The sequence below is a fragment of the Taeniopygia guttata genome, chromosome 2, assembly GCF_048771995.1.
Source record: "Taeniopygia guttata chromosome 2, bTaeGut7.mat, whole genome shotgun sequence".
Classification (NCBI taxonomy): domain Eukaryota; kingdom Metazoa; phylum Chordata; class Aves; order Passeriformes; family Estrildidae; genus Taeniopygia; species Taeniopygia guttata.
In genome coordinates this window covers 102,586,082-102,605,082 of record NC_133026.1, presented here as the reverse complement: position 1 = coordinate 102,605,082, position 19,001 = coordinate 102,586,082, and the positions used below count along the sequence as shown (strand labels likewise).

The following is a 19,001-nucleotide window of genomic DNA, read 5'->3' as shown; positions in this document are numbered from 1 at the left end:
AGGCTGGATGGAGCTTTGGACAACCCGGTCTAGTGGATGGCGTCCATGCCCACAGCGGAGGGCCTGGAACTAGATGATCATTAAGGTCCATTCCAACCCAAACCATTCCATGACACCCATGATTTCTGGGTGAGTACATGCTCAGCCCACGAGGTTGGTATTTGCTTCGCATCCGGCTGAGCCACGAGAGGGCACTCACTGTACGAGGTTTCACATCCCCTTCTCCAGAGCCAGAGTGGGAGCTCTCCCAGGAGAGCTAATGTGTGCAGCTACCCAAAATGCTGTAAATATACTGGTCTGATATGCTTATAAAGTTTGGTATGGCCTGTCTACATTTCTTAGTGGGTGAGATAAATGCCAGTTTCATGTACAACATGAGGGAGGATAACAAGCTCTCCATGAATAAGAAATATGCTACTTAAATGCCCAAAGTATTCATAATATGGATGAGCTTTTTATGTGCAGATGGCCATATTTATTTCTTATATTATTTAATGGATGTAAACAGAAATATAACAATGTTGGTTTTTACCTGAATTTTAAAGAAAGTAAATACCTAACCTTTCCTAAGAAAATCAGCATAAAATAGGAAATATGAATGGAGAGGAATGTTAAAAGCTTATAAGACAAAACAAATCAAAAAATCAATAAAAACATACGTTTTTTCAAGAGGCTCACCCACTTAGGAGAATCAGGATGCCCTTACCTCCCCTGGTCGGATTTTGATGTAGAAGTTGTTCCTCTTGTAGGAAATTTTCAAAACCTTTGGCCAGGCAAATCTATTTATTCTTAGTCTGTCTCGATATATTAAGAGTCCACTTGCACAGACTCCTAGCATGATTTCCACTCCTTCGGAATCCTGGAATAGCAAGCAATGCACTTTGTTGAGTATTTCTATCCTTGCATCCTACAGTACTACAGATTCCTGTATCCTGTCTTTCTATCTGAGCTACGTCTTTTTAATGCATCAGCTGTAGTGACCTGATTTCTGAGTGCTACCCTACTCACTGAATGCATTCATGCAAATAATAGTAAGGTTGGGCAGGGTGAAGGAAACTGAGGGTTTCAAATATTTCCTTATATTTTACAAAGACTCCGAAAGAAGGAGGGAAATTTTAGATGCCATTAAAAGAAATACATCAATCATATAGCAAAGTTTTATTAGCATAATAAAAAAGTTTCGTTAGCATAAATACCAGATTGAAAGTATGACAGCATACAAATTTACTTCTCCTGGTATCACTCATCTCCATGACTAAGCCTTGTGTATCCTTAGATAAATTTTTCTTCAGTAGCTTGCTCACCTTGGCTTTAGTAGATTTGCTAGTGTCTTTAATGCTCTTATGCCTTTGCTCAGTATTTTCACTATGAAATGCCCAGTGGGCATGAAGTTGGGCATTTGGACGAGAAAGGATTCTTTTTTAAAAGTTGTGTGACGGTGACTGTGCTATAACCTACACTTGCCAGGAGGCTGTAGCTCAGACACAACAGCACTGCAAAAGATTAGTCCACAATCTTATCAGAACATACCCATAAACATGTATTTTTTAAAGTAAGAAATGTAGATTTTTCTTTCCTTTAGAAGTCTTCAAATAGTCTAAAACCAATCTTCACTATCTTCTATCACTGTTTTTTTTTGTTTAGCTAAAGTACTAGTACTGATATAGAAATGAAGAATCATTGAAGCATCAAGAAGCATTGAGTTCTTCACAAATTGCTTTTTAATAACTTAATCACAAAAACTTAATCACAGAAGCTATGAAGATATCACCCTAGGATAATCATGAAATGAGTTCACAACTTTTCTCTGGTTTCCCAACCAACCACCTTTTAGGCATTTGGTGAAAATCTGATTACATTTCAAAACCAACACAATGGTATGCATGGTCAGTCATGATGAAACAGCTATGGCACAGCTTGAAATGAAAAAAAGAAAAAAGTTTTAAAATCACAACATAGAAATAGTGCCACAAAGTCACTCCAGTGTTAGGAAAACACACCAATAGAGGACCTATGTTCCAACGATGGAATAACCACTTAAAGATACATTTTGTCCTAAATATAGCTCATGTGTAGTATCACCATCAGGCACTACAGAAAAGACAAAAGTAATTATTTTAGTGTACTTCAGTTTCACTTTCCTAAGCAAAGAGCAAAACCTAAATACACTGAACACATTCTAAAATAAAAAGTTTCACTGCAGTAATCACACTGCCTGGTGAATGTCTGAAATGCAAGTATGCTCATACATGGCGTGTTTCTGCAGGTGCAAGGGGCTTCTTTTTATATACTTTCTCAAAAATTGTTGAGAAATATCTTCTTCCTCCATCTTCACCACAAACCTAAGTTTAATCAAGACTTCCGTTACTTTTCGGTGTCATAGACCATTTTCCAATATGATAATTCCAGAGTAAAATGAAACCTAAATAAAAGGATTTGGCTATTTTCAAGAGCCGTGTGGTTACATGGGACATGGGTTACATGGGAACCTGCTACCTGTAATGTCTGAGGCATATCCCTCTAGCTCTGCATAAAGATAGGGTGGCCTTCCTCAAAATGGTGACAGCCCAGAGGACAAGTCTGTCTATCTGAACATTATTTTTAATCACAGCCTTACATTTGATAACTGAGAACTAGTTTTAATCAGAGCTGGTGAGTCCAACATCTGTCCAACACTGAAGATATTGGCACTATCTTAATGAATTGACATTTACACAGAGACATTTGCCTGGCATGACTTCCAAAAGACATACACAGATACTTGTCCCCTAGCCTGACATCATCAAACCTCCCTGGCAGACCTAATTAAAACTAAACATGACTTTTCACGCAGAGTCTACTTTTCCCACCTTCAGTTCAGGTTTCAAGATGACTGTGGGGATCATTAACCCACAGACAGACACATCTTGGTTATCACTGCAGCTTTTTAAAATAAAGAGCATCAGTTCGAAGAGAGATTAGCTTTTCTACTAACTTCTCTTGCTCTGAGTCTTTTGATATGAAAAAGAAGAACAACAAACCAGGATAATAATACCTTTTCAGGAAAGAATAAATAAAATTCTTATCTTATAATATCCCATCTTACACTTCACAGTTTTTCTACAATATTCTGAAAAAATATTTAGGCCTCAATGCTATGTCATGTAAAACTTTCAGTAACAAAGCTTGTAACTTATTTAAAACAGTAATCCATTTAGTTGCTGGTTTTTGGACTTCTTTGCATTAGGAAAAAAGCTATCAAGTGACATTTGCCAATTGTTTCTCTCTACTCCAAATGTGCCTCAAGACAGTGTGTGTATCTGCAGGACACGGAGAAAGCAGTGGCATCCCTCCTGGTAGACGTTGCCCATTGAGCTATACACAGATCCTTCATTTTCAGTGAAGGCAATTAACAGAACTCAAAGGATCGCTTTGAATTCTGTAACGCACATGCACAAATCCTATGAAATGCCCAAAGGATATGGTTGCAGGCTCTTTCAAAATCCAAGCTGCAAATTTATCTCAATTCCTGAAAGGAGCTGCTGCAGCAAAAAACAGGCTCACAATAATTTGACCTTTACAGAAAATGTGGTTCCCTCCACAGGGCAGAATTCTTTGGTTCCATATTCATTTTCCAAGGATGCTTGCTAACCTCAAAAATGTTAAAATCCATTAGTCTTACTCTGAAGAATGAAGAAAACAATAGTAATTATTTATTTGGAAAAAAAAAAAACCTAAATCAAAAAATCCAACAACCAATACAAGGCTAATAAGTCACTCACTCCAGCCAAAGTAAGAATGACCATGTTTTATTCATAACTTAGCCTGCTGATGATTAGAGAAACTGCCTGATCATGGGAGAATGTTTCCAGGAGAATTACTGCCCTCCCTGTCAACCACAACAACCACACTTCAGGAAAGAGACAAGCTGCTCTCTCACCATTATCATCAATCTGATTAGGTTTCCAGCACAGCTAAATAATTGGTTGAAAGTCCTTTGCAGCATAAAAATGATCTGCTATCCAGTTAAGATAGCATGCTGGCCTTATTGAACTGGGAAATGTAGCTGAATTAAAAGAAAATTCACCACTCTCTGGACAGTTTCTAAAATCCTCCCTCATCACTTCATCCATTCAGTATTCTCTTCAAGGATAGCATTGTTTAATCAACACGAAAGTTGATGTGCAACATCTTTGAATCTATAGGATAAGTTATGTTATGGTTACAAGATATATTTATGTTTATTTCATGAGTCACATTTCCTCATGTTGACACATGATTCATCTCACAAAAATCCTGTCTCAAAACTACAAGAAAAAATAAATCAGGGAGTCCATGCAGATCCAAGTACAATGTCACAGGAGACACATGGCCAGTGAAAGAACCAAAGTACATACCTTGGCATGATGGAGATCTACTCCATACATTGATAGTTTTTTGGCATTCTCCAGGAAATGCATCTCAGCTTCTGCAGGTGTCATTCCCCTGTGGAAAAGTAGCCAGTTCTAGCACAAATGTTAAGGAAACAGAAACCAAAAGAAAATCCAGCAGCTGGAAAACATTTTCAGCCCGTCAGAACTATAGTCATACCCCTTAGGTGGCTGGGTACCTACCAGAGCCACAGCTCTAGTGCAGAACCTGTTAACTCACATGCTGCAGAGCTCTTGTCTCTCCAAAGACATGCAGAGGAGTCTTGTTGGAAAAATATTAGGTACACCACTGCAGAATTTAACACCTCCTGATGCACAAAGATGGTACCTGAAGCAGGGTAGAGCTCACACTGATGCCCTCAGCTTACCTGTGGCTCTTGTGCAGCTCGATCACTTTGTCCTCCAACTCTTTAGTGTGGTTTGGCGCAAAGCGGAACTCGCTGATGTAGTCGCTGCCGTACTCGTCGGGGTCGTAGTCGCCGAGCTCCGACTGCACGGTGTAGGAGCCCAGCAGGGCCAGCGTGACGAACGAGCAGGGCAGCCGGCCCGAAACGATGTCATCTCTCAGCTGCAAGCAGAGGTAGTACCTGCAAGGGAGCACCAAAGCAGCTCAGACAGGGCTCCTCCACCGCTGCCCCCAAAGAAGCACCGCCCGAGCACTGGAAAGAGGCCTCGGTTCCAACAGGCATGTGCAGACAGCCAAGCCCAGAGATCTTCAGCCATTTACATGAACAATAGTAATTTTGTAAAAATAATCCCAAAACCCCAAGCTCTTGCCTAATTTATCAGTAGGAACACCTAATTTATCTTTATATAGCAGCATGGAGATCTCTAAATAAAGTTATTACTCTGTTTAGTGACCTAGATGAAGAAATACCCATTAAACATACTAGATTTATATCACAGACCACTTACATATAAAACTACCTGATAATTCTTTCAGGAGAAAAAAGTGATTAAAATTCTTATATACTGTTCACTTAAGAATAGCAGAACTCCAAGTAATTCAAAAAACATAAGCTGTCTCTTTAGCAATGTATTGTGCTTTCTCAAAAATACATTTAAACAGTAAATGCTGTTAAAACCAAAGAAATATGCAATGGAAGGTTTTACCAGATACATGAAAACAGCAAAAAAGTGAAGAGCATTGGTTTGGTGGCAAAGGCAGAGCTCCCAGGGGAAATTTAGGAGTCTAAAGAGGAGCAAAGCAATCCTTTCCTTTGTAAGTCCTCTGCTCAATTTTGAACTCTTGGCACACTGCCTTTCTGCACAGTACCTACCACAGGGGACCCTGATCAAGGCCAAAAGCTTCATGCTACCTGAAAAGCAACAAGTAGTCCATAAAATACTGAAGGTTAAAAACATTCAAAGGTTGCCAAATGTTGCAAGTCTAAGGAATAGTTTGCTGATGGCACAAAAACTCATCACAGATCAAAAAGTTTGTGCCTTCTTCCAAGGAGGAAATCAAGTGACGGTGGTTTTTTTTTTGTTGTTGTTGGTTTTTTTTTTTTTTGTGGTTGCAATGTGAATACAAAACCAAAGAGCAGAGGTACAGAGTGCAGAGCTGAGTGACTTGGAGAGGAAGGAGCATCTATTAATTACCATCATGTTCTCTATTCCATGCACATCGATTGCTTACTTACTTAAATGATACACAAAATTTGCATATGCATGCTTATTCTCATCTATCCTGGCTTCAGCTGGGAAAGAGTTCATTTTTCCCTAAGTAGCTGGTACAGTGCTTGCTCTGTTATGGATTCAGTATGGTCATAAAACCACAACATTAGCTCACTTATTTCCTTTCACAGTCATGATTTTACTTGTAGTAATAACTTGTTACCTCTGGCAAAAATGGGCATCAGGCATCTTTGAGAAGATTAAAATCAATTCTAAGGAATACACATATTCAAAAAGCTGGGATTTAGGCTTAAACTACACAACACACTTCATAACACAGAGGATAGATACTGTCTTTTCTGTCAAAATATTGCATATTTTCCATAAGCTCATATGAAAAAGAGATACAACTGGAATATAAAACATTTCTTTTCTTGTATAATTGGTGTGTAAGTACTACCAGGAACAGCTTTTAAGCCACTTCTAAAAAGGTATTTAATGTTTAAAACACCTGGTAATGTCCTCAGATAGCTGGGCAGGGTCTGGAGGGTAGAATTTCACATTAAATGCAAACTGCCAAGCACCACCTGAAAAAAAACATAGATTGACTGAAAAGACACTGGAAATTCAAACAGAGATGCTCATGCTATTCAATCACCAGCAGACTTAAAAATATCCCAGACAAACAATTAATAAGAACAGGTTTTAGAATATTTTTTCCCACACATCGTACTGAAGATAGTGTATTAGATCAGATTTTACAGCTCTTATTTAGCAGGATTTCCACTGAAGTGAGGACTCTGAGTGAGCAGTAATTTATCACTAATACTAAAACACCTCTCAGTATGAGAACAAGGTTTATTGAATGTAAGCACCACACAGTCCGTACAAGTTTTAAAAACCAATAACCCAAAGCACAGATGCACCGGAACACCACAAGCTAGAGTACAAATGGGCTCTGGAGTAGGGTGATGTGCTGAGGTCTAGCTGCCCAAATCAGCTCACAGCATGCTTTAAGAGTGCTGCCTCAGCACATAGCTCCTTTCTTCAGCAGACATAAATTATTGTGCAGACAAAACTGCAAGGACAAACAGAGAGTATGACTGCAAAAGTACATAGCACTGGGAATTCTTATTTAATTATTTCACTAAATTTAGTTCACCCATGGGATGGATACTGGTTTGTATCGCCAGAGTTGGCAAAATTATTTCTGGAATGCTAGCTTTAAATGTTGTTAAAGAAAGTAATATCAAGATTTAAAAATACAGTTGAACACAGTAGATAAATTTAGAAGTTATTCTGAAAAAAAAAGGGTTAGGTTACAGTAGCACATGACTTGAATGCAAATGAAAAGCAGTAATAAAACCCCAAACCACACTGTTCTTACAAGCAACAAGAAATTTTATCCCATGGGAGGTTCCATCCACTTTGGTCATCCACACATCTAATCTCAAATGTTCAAGGCCAGGCTGGATGGGGCTTTGAGCAACCTGGTTTAATGGGAGATGTCCCTGCCTGTGGCAGGGGTTGAAATTAGGTGATCTTGAACGTCCTAACCAATCCAAATGATTCAATGATTCTATGAATGGGCAAGAGGAGTTTTGATGTTCACCATCAGGAGTTCAGCTCTTGGCAAGATTTTTAAAGTCCTTGATTCTAGGAACCTTTCCATTTTCTTGGGACATAAAAGACAGTGAAAGGAAGATTTGGCTGGCAGCAAGGATGGGGCATGGTCCCAGCAGAGAGTAGACTATCCCCAAGGTGGGAATGCAGCCAGAGGTGACACCTGGTTCCACAAAAGATGCAAGGGACCATGGCCTCTAAATCTATTCCTCGGCAAAAAAAAAAAAAAAAGAAACCTATGATAAAGTCTATTATGATAGCACAGATGGTTAAGACAGAGAAGTAAGCAGTCTTCACCCCATATTTACAGGGTCGGAATGAAACCTAACACTGTGCAAGTTAGTGGGTTATAAGTAACGGGATGTGAACCAAGGCCCTTTCTCAAGCACTGGGCTGAAGTCCCAGCAGTGTGGTCTGCGTGTTGCACAACTCAGCCAGCATTTAACAGGACTATATGTATGCTTTGGAAAGCATTATGGGTAACAGCACTACTTTTAAACTGTTGGCCTGTTGGAAACTTCTGGGATGAATTGTACAAAGAAAGAAAAGTATTACTGTCATTTTTTTGCAAATACAACTGTCCACTGCCTCAAGTCCAAGATGAAACTCTTCTGCTCTGGGTAATCTCTCACTGTCACAACCTTTTATTGTCTATTTCATGGCTTGGGTACATATTAAATGCATTTCAAATATGTGGTGGAGAGCTGAGCTGCTTTTCTTGCACTGACCATCTGTGTAACCTGACTCATCGTGGTCTAAAGCAAGTTCCTCCCCAGATCCATCCCTTCATGAGATGGTAAAAAGGCAAATGTACATTACTTTGTATTGCAGATCACTTACTTGTGAAAATAATACTGGAGGAAAGGGGAAGTTGCTCATAGTAAGTGGGGAAATCTTCCCACCAGTGTAAATTAACCCTTTTAATCTTGGAGAGGGAAAGGATTTCTTTGCCAGGTCTGACCCAACAAATGTGAACTACCAGATACATTTGTTTGTGAAAGCACAAGTGCTGGAAGAGGTCATTTACAAAATGTGCAAAGAAAAAAACAATTACTGACGCTTTTCTGCCCACAGAAGTCATACACATAGACATTTTGTCAATTTTTAAAAGTGAGGGGAAGTAAAAAAACACCAGTCAAGTTTTGAGCCCAGCAGTCTCAAAAAGGTTTTCCTCTGAGAGGTTTTTAAATTTCTAATGTATCAGACACCTAGTTATAACAACATAGCTTTTAAAAAGATTAATGTGAATCAGAAACTTGACTGAATGGTAATTTTAGGAGCAGAGATCAATCTTTTGAAATGAAGAAAGGAAAGGTATTTTAGATGGAGTACTATTTTATGTCAGTGAATTATTTCAGTATGGGGCATGAGCAGTGTTTCTGGATATGATATAAATATCAGTAATGCAAGAAATAATTCAAATACATGGCCTAGTCCCTAAGGTTACATTGCTTAATGTCAAACTTCAGGATTTTGCATCACTGCAAATGTCAAGTTGTTTTCAGCAATGCAAGTTCACATGTTACGAGCATCAGTAATGCTTCACCATCATCACAGCACAAAAAATCTAAAGGATGTACATAATTCCTTTGCTAAAGACTTGGCACAGGATACAAAAGATGATTGTGAAATACGCTTTGTCCCCATGGGGAGACATGTAGAAGGGGGCAACGATAACAAACTTACTTCGGATCTGCTTCTTGATTTCCTTGGCAGGGTCCAACCAATTCTGCAAAGAAAATGTTTCCTTTTTCAATTTGAATTAGAAAACACAATAAACATTATTTTTAAAGCAGTACTATGAGTCAAAGCTAGAACATGTGATGCTCTGCCACTCCTTTCTCCTTGAAGTAGTAGTAGGCAGGGCTAACACTAATTTTCAAGATGGGGCCCTGGGTAGAAACAGGATTTTTATTAACCTTCACAGACTTTTAGGACCTGAATGATTTGAAATAAAAAAATAAAAAAAAAAATTGCTAAAATAAGCCCACAGAGATCTTTTTGCATAGTATCTTCAGGGAAAACAGAATTTCTACAAGCTCGTTAATAAAGAGGTGGTTTTGATTGATTTTTTTTTTTTTCTCCAATCCTGGAAAGGCTGAAAATACTTGCTAGAGAATAAGCAAGTGCAGACTAGGGATGCTTGCAACACAGCACAGGCATGAGGGGCTCTCCAGGGAAAACCAGAGGCAGAACCACAGCACCTCTGCTCCTATCCACACCATGCAGAGCCCAGTGACTATGCAAGACAAAACCCCTGCTGAGGAGGTGGAGAATTGTCCCAGTGATGTGTTAGTACTTCATGGATGCCAAGGAGCAGACTAAATTCCTCTGGAGAAGGCACACAGCAGCTTGGGGTCTTAGTTCTTCTGCTGTCTTGACCTCTAAGAGAATCAAATTAATATTTAAAATGCGTCAGAGCCCAGAACAAAAAGTTCGCTTTCCCTAGTAAAGTTCCACTTTCTCCAAAGAAAGATAAACAAATGTATCACAGAGACAATAAAACACTAAAGAAATATCAAACAAGCAGAACACAACAATCCCTCCCCTACAAAAACAACCAGTTTGCAGCTGTCCAAACCTGCTCTGTGGTGCAAAACCTGAGCCTGAAGATCTCCAGCTATTGCTGAGCACAAAAGCACATTATGCACCAAGAAATTAAAGACACATTAGGGTATCTGTTTACAGAGATGACATGGGATGTGGGCACATATGTTGTCTGGCTGGAAGTTATGTGACAGAGGATGGAGATGAATAGCTAAGTATTTTGACATTAAAAATATGCATGTTATTGATCAATAAAAGGGGTGGCAGGCAGTTGTTCTTTTAACTGTTCAGCTCTGTAAAGTAACTGGTGTCCTATAAACAATTATTGCTTCTAAACCACGTGTTAATAATGAATCCATGCTCCTCTTTCCCATAGGAAAGCATACCTATCTGAAAATGCACTTAGATTTCTGTCTAGCTTTTCTCAAAACTCAAAACTAAGCGCCTGCTAAAGTATTATCTTGTGCTGGCATGGACCAAGTATCTGCTTAAGTGATTTTCTGAATTAGAAACAAAGGAGTCTGTAAAGAAAGGGGAAAAAAGAGACAAAAAGATTGATTTCTTTAATATCATATATATGTGAAACAAAAGGAAGCCTAGAAAACACAACTGTTTTTCCCAAGAGACATAAACAGCTAAAAAAGTAGTAGAAGCTCCAGCTCCATCAGGGAAGACCTTTCAGGCCTCACAAAGCACAAAATACCTTCAGCTGTTGAGCTCTGCTGAGCTACTACACATATTGCTAAGAAGTTTTGTACTGCTTTCTGTTAAAATATTTATCTGAAAATGCCAAAATAACACAACATATTTCAAATTATCCTTTGATACTCTCTCTTTCACAGTACCATGTCCCAAACACCTTCACATTAGATCATCTTCAACACTTGTACTATACAGCTTGTTTCATATGAAAGTTGGAATGCAGGACTGGAGAATGTGATTCACTATTGCTATCAACTGCTTCTGAAGACTAATGTTTTTAGTAAAATCAACAACAATGCTAAGGTAAAGTCAAGGCTTAGAGCCTTCCCTTATCTTAGCAGTTAGCAGGAACAATCAGGAGTCTCCTGCCTATTTGTGTCCTAACCACTATTATTAAGCCATATTTTAGTATTTTTTGCTTTGCAGTGTATCTATAAATGTAAATCTGACTTTCATCAATGACAGTAAAGGCATAAATCATATTAGAAAGAGCACCAGCTATATTATTAATATCTTCCATGTCACAAATTGCTGAAAGAGAGGGAACCCAAGGAAACATAGGAGAGGCTCTTGAGAAGTAGTGTCACAAAAAACAATCTCTCAAACTGTGTCTATGAAACTTGGCAAGGAAGATAAAACCAACTTCTGTATTGTTTACAGCTGTCTGGCGACTGTCTCAGGGAGTTCTGATGTTCACATGCCAAAGGCCACCTGCAGTTTTGTGGGTTACCTTTTGGTTTTCTGTGTCTCTGTATGTTAGCCCAAAGTAGTCTTTTTCCAAAAGGTTCAGATGCTCGCACACTTTGTCGAATAGCACTTGACCTCTGGAACGTTTCTGTGGGAAATGAACAGAAAACAAATAAAAAGATGATTAAGTTTGCAAAATAAAGTAAAATAAGCATTAAAATAACACCTTTTCTGTCAAACCAGTAACCTCAAAATTATTCAAATCAACACATCCATCTTTCCAACCTTTTGACCTGGAGCTTCATAAGAATCTGCTGAATGGGGCCAATCTTCTTTTTCTAAAACCTCAAGTCTTCTTGCAGAATTAAAAATAAGTCATGCCACGTTTCAACTTCCAATAGTAAAATCTCTTCTGTCTTTCAGAAACTGCAGCTTCAAGAGCATGATGAGGTCACACCTCTGCAAACCACAGCAATTCTTTGGGCACAAGTAGCAACAAATATTCTTGGTCATGGATACATGACCAGAAATATTCTTGTCATGGATTATCAGAGTTGTGACTGGGGGGACAATCCACTAGAGGAAAAACCAAACATGGACGTACTTTTTGCTTTTGTTTCCCTTCAGTAACAGTGTGGACTGGTTTCAGGACCCATTTTTGTCTAACAGGGAAATGTGATTATGCCATCTACAGAAATCACAGGAAGAGCCTAGTATCTGACTGGGAATGCAGCTGGGTAAAAAACCAGCTTTCCAGTGCCCCACTAACCTTCTTTACTGATGGCATGTCAGATGAGAAGACCTCTCACTGTCAACATCTAGAGCCCTTAGTAGAAGCTTCATAGTATCTATCATACTGGACAGTATAAATTCAGGTCATCTTGTTTCTCAGTGTTGTACGTGAAACTGAGAAAATAATTCTCCAGAAAACCAAGCAGACAGAAACATCCTCTTTATAACATACACATGCCAAGTTTGATATGTATTAACTACGATAAACAATTCAAAATTATTTGGGCCATATTTATCACTGTGTTTCATCACTGCCTGCTTCACAAAGTGCAACTCTGATAAAGGAAAAAATCTCCCCACTTTATTCTGACCACACGCATACATAAATATTTTAGCGGATGTCAGTGCAGCATTTTCTTTATCTGTAGCATACATATCACTAGAAGCAGACTGGAAACACACTACTTGCTTCAAAGACAGTGCAGGCAGTTGACAAAAAAAGAGGAGAGAATGCCACCTTCGAATTTACGTGCCTCTGTCAACAGAGCTGTACCCAGACTGTGCTTCCAGCCCCGCAGCCTTGGGAGAGGGTAGTTCAAAATCCAAGCTGACACAGCTATGCCAACAAACCCACAGAACCCAAGGCTGGCCTCAAACTATTTTAGAAGTCCTAAGCAAGTCAAGAGAAAAAAAATGGGTTACTGCCTAACACACAGTGAAAACATCACAAGAGATGATGGAGGAAGTTGTGCAGCATAAACTAATTTGTGTTAAATTTGGTATTTTTACTGCCATTCAAATGGTATATTGGAAAGGACACTGGAAAACATCCTTTAATTTTTTATCAATGGAGAAACTGAAGCATGGCCTAAAAAATATTCTCCAGGTGAGGATGAAAAACCAGGCCCAGAAGTGCATTACAAGTGTATTCCTGTAACTTCGTTTGCTGTGCCTTCCAGCATTATTTGAGCAAACAGCTCTAGGGCCTTGTTCTGTGTGTCACATGCTTTCCACCCTGTAAGCAGGAAGCATAAATATGCCCCAGCTCCTTTATAATGTCAAACAAATGTTTAGTTAATTCTTCACGCCCCGAACTTGAAAGTAGGTAACAAAAGGTTGGTGGTTTTATACTTGGTGCTCTCTGTAGTGAAAGAGGCGGATAAAAAAGACCTTAATACTAGTGCGTGGAGAGGAATCAACTCAGAAACTTCAAGCAAAAATGGTCACATTTCTCCTGTAAGCAAGCAATGCTGCATTTTGACTATTTTCTTGCTGTTCTACTTGTTAACAAACTAAGTAGTTGTACTGAATTGAGAAAAACAAGCAGGTTAACTCTAGAGGACATCAGCTCTGAAAAACACTATGTCTGCACCAGTGAACCATTTACTTATATTCGAATTGTGGCACTTCAGTGCTCTCTTAATTTTAAGAGTCACTCAAGGCCAACACAGGAGCTGTTTTATGTGGCCAATCCATAGCTACAGAGATCTACACAGATGTCTGTTTTGAGAAATAGTAGCTAGCAGCTGCAAGGTATGGTGTTTTAACAGGGAATTACAGGAAACAGTTGTACAGGATTGTGCTGTAATAAAAACCAAATGCCCAGAAACCCCCCAGTGCTCAGTATTTCTTGTTTGGCTACACCCTACAAGTGAGAGTAACTACAGCAAGCTGGAAAATTTTCATGGCAATGTAACCTCCTCTTCCTCCTCCTGTAGAAAGATGCCCAAGCTGTACATAAGTAATTTTCTACAAAATTCCTGCTGCATCAGAATGCAGAAAAACCCTGCTGGTGGTGCAAGAGGATATGAGAAATCAAAATGTAATAACAGTCCTTCCTGGCCAGGGTCTTCTCTTCACCATCACGAGCTAAGAACTGGTGATAGTTGAGGGGAAGCCTGACCAAGATCACTTCTCCTGTTTCGTTTGGAAACAGCCATTAGTGTCCAAACACTCACACTGAGTGTTGGATGAGCCTCACATCATAGCCTCACCACTGCCCCTCACCCTGCCTGTTCCCAGGTCAGAGATGACCAGTGGGAGAAGAATTTAGAGGACTCTGATCATCTTGGGAGCTGGAGCAGCCCAAAATGGAGTCACCCCTGCTCTTCTAAACAAGAGGAATCCTTATGCCCCTGCACATAGGCAGCAATGCCACTTCGTGTTGTGAGCAAGCACACTGTTTTCCAAAGCATCATTGCACAGAAATAAAGTGAAGGGGAGCTGTTGCATAAATCCACGGGAAATTAGGAGGTTCATTAAGAAATATATAATTAAAGCAATTGAACAGACCTGTTTTGCCCTTGTTATTTGGTTTTATTTTACTGCATGCCCAAATTACCCTGCCATGAAAGGCAAGGATATCATTGCTTTAGCAGGGAGAGAATGGGAGAAGAACAGAAAGGTCAACTTACAAATTCATACAGCTCCTCAATTCATCCTAAACCTTCATTTTCCATTATGTTGGAGTGACAAGTCTAAGACGATGAAAGATTGACAGTCTGCTGGTTACTGTGGATCACAAGTTAATGCCAAAAATGCCAATCAATTCCCAGCAGTCCAAAAATGTAGATCAAAAAATAAATAAAACCAGAAAATTTTGTGCTATAAAATACTGACTTTAGAAATGAAAAAAAAAATTCTGAAAGGTAAATCTGGCAAGAGCATCCACTAGAAATATTCTTAGATATTTTTCAGGCATTAATGGGATGAAAGGAAATGTGCAGATGTGAAAAAAGATGCTCTGCGTAAGCTCTGGGAAAGAAGGCATACAACACACAGATTAAACAGTATAAATGAACACAAAGGTCTGGGAGCAAAAACATTACGTTTTTTAACAGCCTCATCCCTACAGGTCTATAAAGGCCAGCGCTCTCTCTTGAAGCTGGAATGGGAATAAACAGCCTTCTGGTAAAGTTCCCAGTGAAAGGAGCCAGCATCAGCAAACTTGGCAAGCCGGTGCCTGCCAGCAATTCTCACACTCAAGCAGCCTCTTTCTCACCAGCTTCTCCTCAGTTTTGAAGCTAAGTTTCTCCTTCCTTGGGATGCTGAAGGTCACAAAAGGCTCTCTTGTCCCCTAATTGGCTTCTGTGCCATGCTCAAATCTTTCCACATCTCCTTCTGTCCATATCCCTCCAGCATACACACATCACCTTACAAGATCAACAGACCAAGATTGTGTGAACACAGAGTGAAGAGCTCAAAAATTAAAGTACTTCCACCTTTGCTCTGCCTGGATAACAAGATTATTATCAAGTCAATTATTCTCATTGCCAAACACTTAGATACAACATTCAGTATTTCTTAATGCAGAACAATAATAGGAAAGTTTTCCTTTATTATTATTAAATCCATAAGCTGCAAAGTACTTATAATAAGTAAACATTATCAAAGTGAAAAAATACGAGCCTTTGTTATCACTTCAGCCACAAACTATGTGTATGATAATCACAGAACCACTGATTGGCTGAGGCTGGAGGGCCCCTCTGGAGATTTCCTAGTCCATCCTCCCTTCTCCAAAGCACCACCTAAAGCTGATTGGTCAGGATTGTGCCCACTTGGGTTTTGAATACCTCCATGGATGGAGACTCCACAGCCTGTGGGGGTCACTCTCATTGTGAATTTTTCTTTTGTTCTGTATAAATGGGAATTTCTGTCTTTCACTTTGTGCCCCTTGTCTCTTCTTGTGGCAAATGTGTACCCCTGACCACATTCTGGCTCTGCCTTTGTCACTCCACCCTTCAGATATTGATACACATTGCTAAGATGCCCCTGAGCCTTCTCTTCTCCAGGCTGAACAGTTCCAACTCTCAGCCTTTCCTTGTAAAAGACATACTCCAGGGTCTTCCTCACATCTGTAGCCCTTTGCTGAACTCTGTCCAGTGTGTTCATGTTTCCCTTCTACTGGGACACCCAGAATCAGACTCAGCACTTCAAGACTGAGTAAAGGGAAAGAATAATCTCCCTCAACCGCTGGTAACATTGCCCAGGATGGCACTGACCTTCTGTTCTGCTAGGGAACATGACTGACTTCTGTTCATCTTTTTGCCCATCGGGACCCTTGAGTAATAAAACCCCTGTAATTGTGCCAACCCAGCAACCATACTCACATGTTACTGTACTGTGTTAAGCCACAAGGAAAATGACACAGAAAATGAGCAACCAACAATTTAATACAAAGATATGATGCTAACTTCCTTGTCCTTCAGGTGGTAGCAAGACTCCAGAAAATTCCTTTGGGAGTCAGTAAAATATAGGGAAGAGATGAGAAGATTTCAAATGTTATGTGCTGGATCGTGCATTCCAGGCTGGAAGCCAGTTGTGCCAGAGGAAAATTTATCAGGATTCAGATTTGCCACCTCCAAGAGACAAATTTTCTTTCTGTGAAAGGCAGTAGGCCTGGCTGCCTCATGCCAGGAGGCGCCACCTCTCCAAAAGGTCTTCAAGCTGCTGTGGCTCCTGGTTTGGCAAACCTGCCCTGTCCCTGAAACACAATCATTTGCAGTCTTCCTCCAGGCCATATTGGCACTCACCCTGATAATGCAGCCTGAGCCTCTTCTGCTGCACCTTACCCTGAATGACCCACTTTCAGTTGTTGGGTAACCTCCAAGCTACAGGACCAACCATCTTTCCTAGCTCTATGCCAGCTAGAGCCATCCATGCTGAGCACCTGTCAGCACTTCAGACATAATCCAACCCTCAGTCTGACAGATTTCTCACTGGAGGGGCAACGCCATTCTGGGAATGGTAGCTCAACATGGCTGAGGAGCCTCTGTTTCAGAGGGTTTCAAGGCATTGGCCAGGCAATGCCACAGCTAGCTTGCCCACACCTGCTCACTGTCCTGGCCACTGCCCTGCTCATGTCGGGGGCCTCTCCAGTCCCTTTGAACCAGCATGACCATGATACTGGGATCCCTGAGCACCTCCCCGTGTGCTAAGGGATTCAGTGTCTGATTACAGGGTAGAGTGTTGGTCCATTCTCAAGGCTCTAATTTTGCTCACTAGCAGATTACCCTCCTTTCACTGAGAGGGAAACAGGATGAGGAGCTGACAAGCAGCAAGCAGCCCTCTCTGCTTCAGAGAAATGAAAACCATTGCAGACTCCAAAGTGATGCACTTTGGGGCGGTTCTGCTTTGGCATTCAATGCTGCAGTCTCATGTGGGTGCAGAATGCTGAGCAAGGGCTGCTTGCAGCATGGAATCAATTACAAGAGATCGCATTCAGACCAAATGTTGCAGTGCTAGGGAAAACACAAAGTGAGAACAGAGTTCTACAGTGAACATCTATAACAGGATTCATTTTTGGCGCCAATAACCATCAACTCCACTGCACAGCAGCCACAAGATCAAGACAGCCTCATGAACTTCACTTCCCTTCCTGATCAGTCAAGGAGCTCAGCAAGAATAAAATGTATCACAGCTGTGGACCTGGATTTTGAAAGAGCAGAGTTTGCATGTAACTTTCTGCACAAATACATATGCAAATGACCTTGCTGCTTTCCTGGGAAAAGCTGCCAAGCTGTGAGCAATGTCACACTAGCTCTAGCCTGGCATCCAACTCATACAATTACTGTAATAACTCTAGTTAGGCAGGATCTCTGGAATAAGGACAAACAGATCAGTATCATGAAATCCCAGTACGAATAATTGGACTCGAACTGATGTTGAGGTTATCTGGTTCACATTCCTAATTAGCATTTGCACTTTCCAATGGTCCAATGGATCTCAACAATGCACTGCACAAATGTGTGGGCTGGCTCTAGCCTTGCATGCTGTAATGTATTTTGGCATGTGGCTGTACTAACCTCTTCCTTTTCCCCTCTTCCTTCTGGTGGGGAAGAAGTAGTTAATTTTTTTTTTTTCTCTTTCCAACGTTTCAATGTTTCTTTGATGAAAAATATTCCAATTGTGTGCAGAGCACTGATTTTATTTCATTTTACTGTTACAATTTAAATTACTTTTTGCAATTTAATTTGCTTGATACTTTCATTTTCTACACTGCCTGGACTGTGTGGTAGTCTCCTATGTGCAAACACAAGTAAAACACCTGAAAAACTTAAAAGGTATATGGCAAAAAATAAGAAACATAAACAACGGGAAGCTTCTCCATCCCCACTTTGCAGCTTCTCCAATTATTCTTGCAACACAAACAAGTGAAAATTATTAACTGGCTGTCTGGAATACTTTGTACTCACCATAGAGAGCACTCTCTTAACAAAATTCCCCCAGCTGAGTCTCTGAGTCGCTGAATTCCAGCCTCCTGACAGCACAATTTCTCATTCTTTCCTCATGAACTACCCCATTTACAGAAAATACATGCCAAATCCCAGAAAAAAAAACCCCAATACTTCTGCAAATACTCACTACTTGTAAACTAAAGTTACCGGGCCTGCAAGATCACTTTTGTATCAAGAATCCCATTTTGGGGGGAGGGATATGAACATCACACATATGTCATAAATTAATATGCATAGGCAAGTATGTATATAACTTGATGCATACAATACATGCACACAAACAGATGTGAATTTTTAAGTGGATGTTCATTTTAGTTCCAAATGTAGAGAAGCTTGTGGCCACATCATGCTGCTTCTCCATCTACAGAAAGTCAATCAGAGATTCTAAACTCACACAGTCATTCTGGTAAGGAGCATATTTTTATCTATAAATGAAATAATAATCAAC

At 40.0% G+C, this 19,001-nt stretch overlaps 1 protein-coding gene across 16 annotated transcripts in view; it reads right to left on the bottom strand.

Annotated features, from left to right (window-relative positions):
- The window catches only part of EPB41L3 (erythrocyte membrane protein band 4.1 like 3), a 136,285-nt gene that overhangs the window by 30,056 nt on the left and 87,228 nt on the right, over nt 1-19,001 (bottom strand). For all 16 annotated transcript variants that reach the window (XM_072924525.1, XM_072924526.1, XM_072924522.1 and 13 more), the window contains exons 4-9: nt 11,629-11,733; nt 9,336-9,378; nt 6,538-6,613; nt 4,778-4,996; nt 4,377-4,464; nt 707-859 (exon numbers count right to left, since the gene is read on the bottom strand). In XM_072924525.1, coding sequence (XP_072780626.1) covers nt 707-859; nt 4,377-4,464; nt 4,778-4,996; nt 6,538-6,613; nt 9,336-9,378; nt 11,629-11,733 — 684 coding nt within the window. The remainder of the gene's footprint in view (nt 1-706; nt 860-4,376; nt 4,465-4,777; nt 4,997-6,537; nt 6,614-9,335; nt 9,379-11,628; nt 11,734-19,001) is intronic.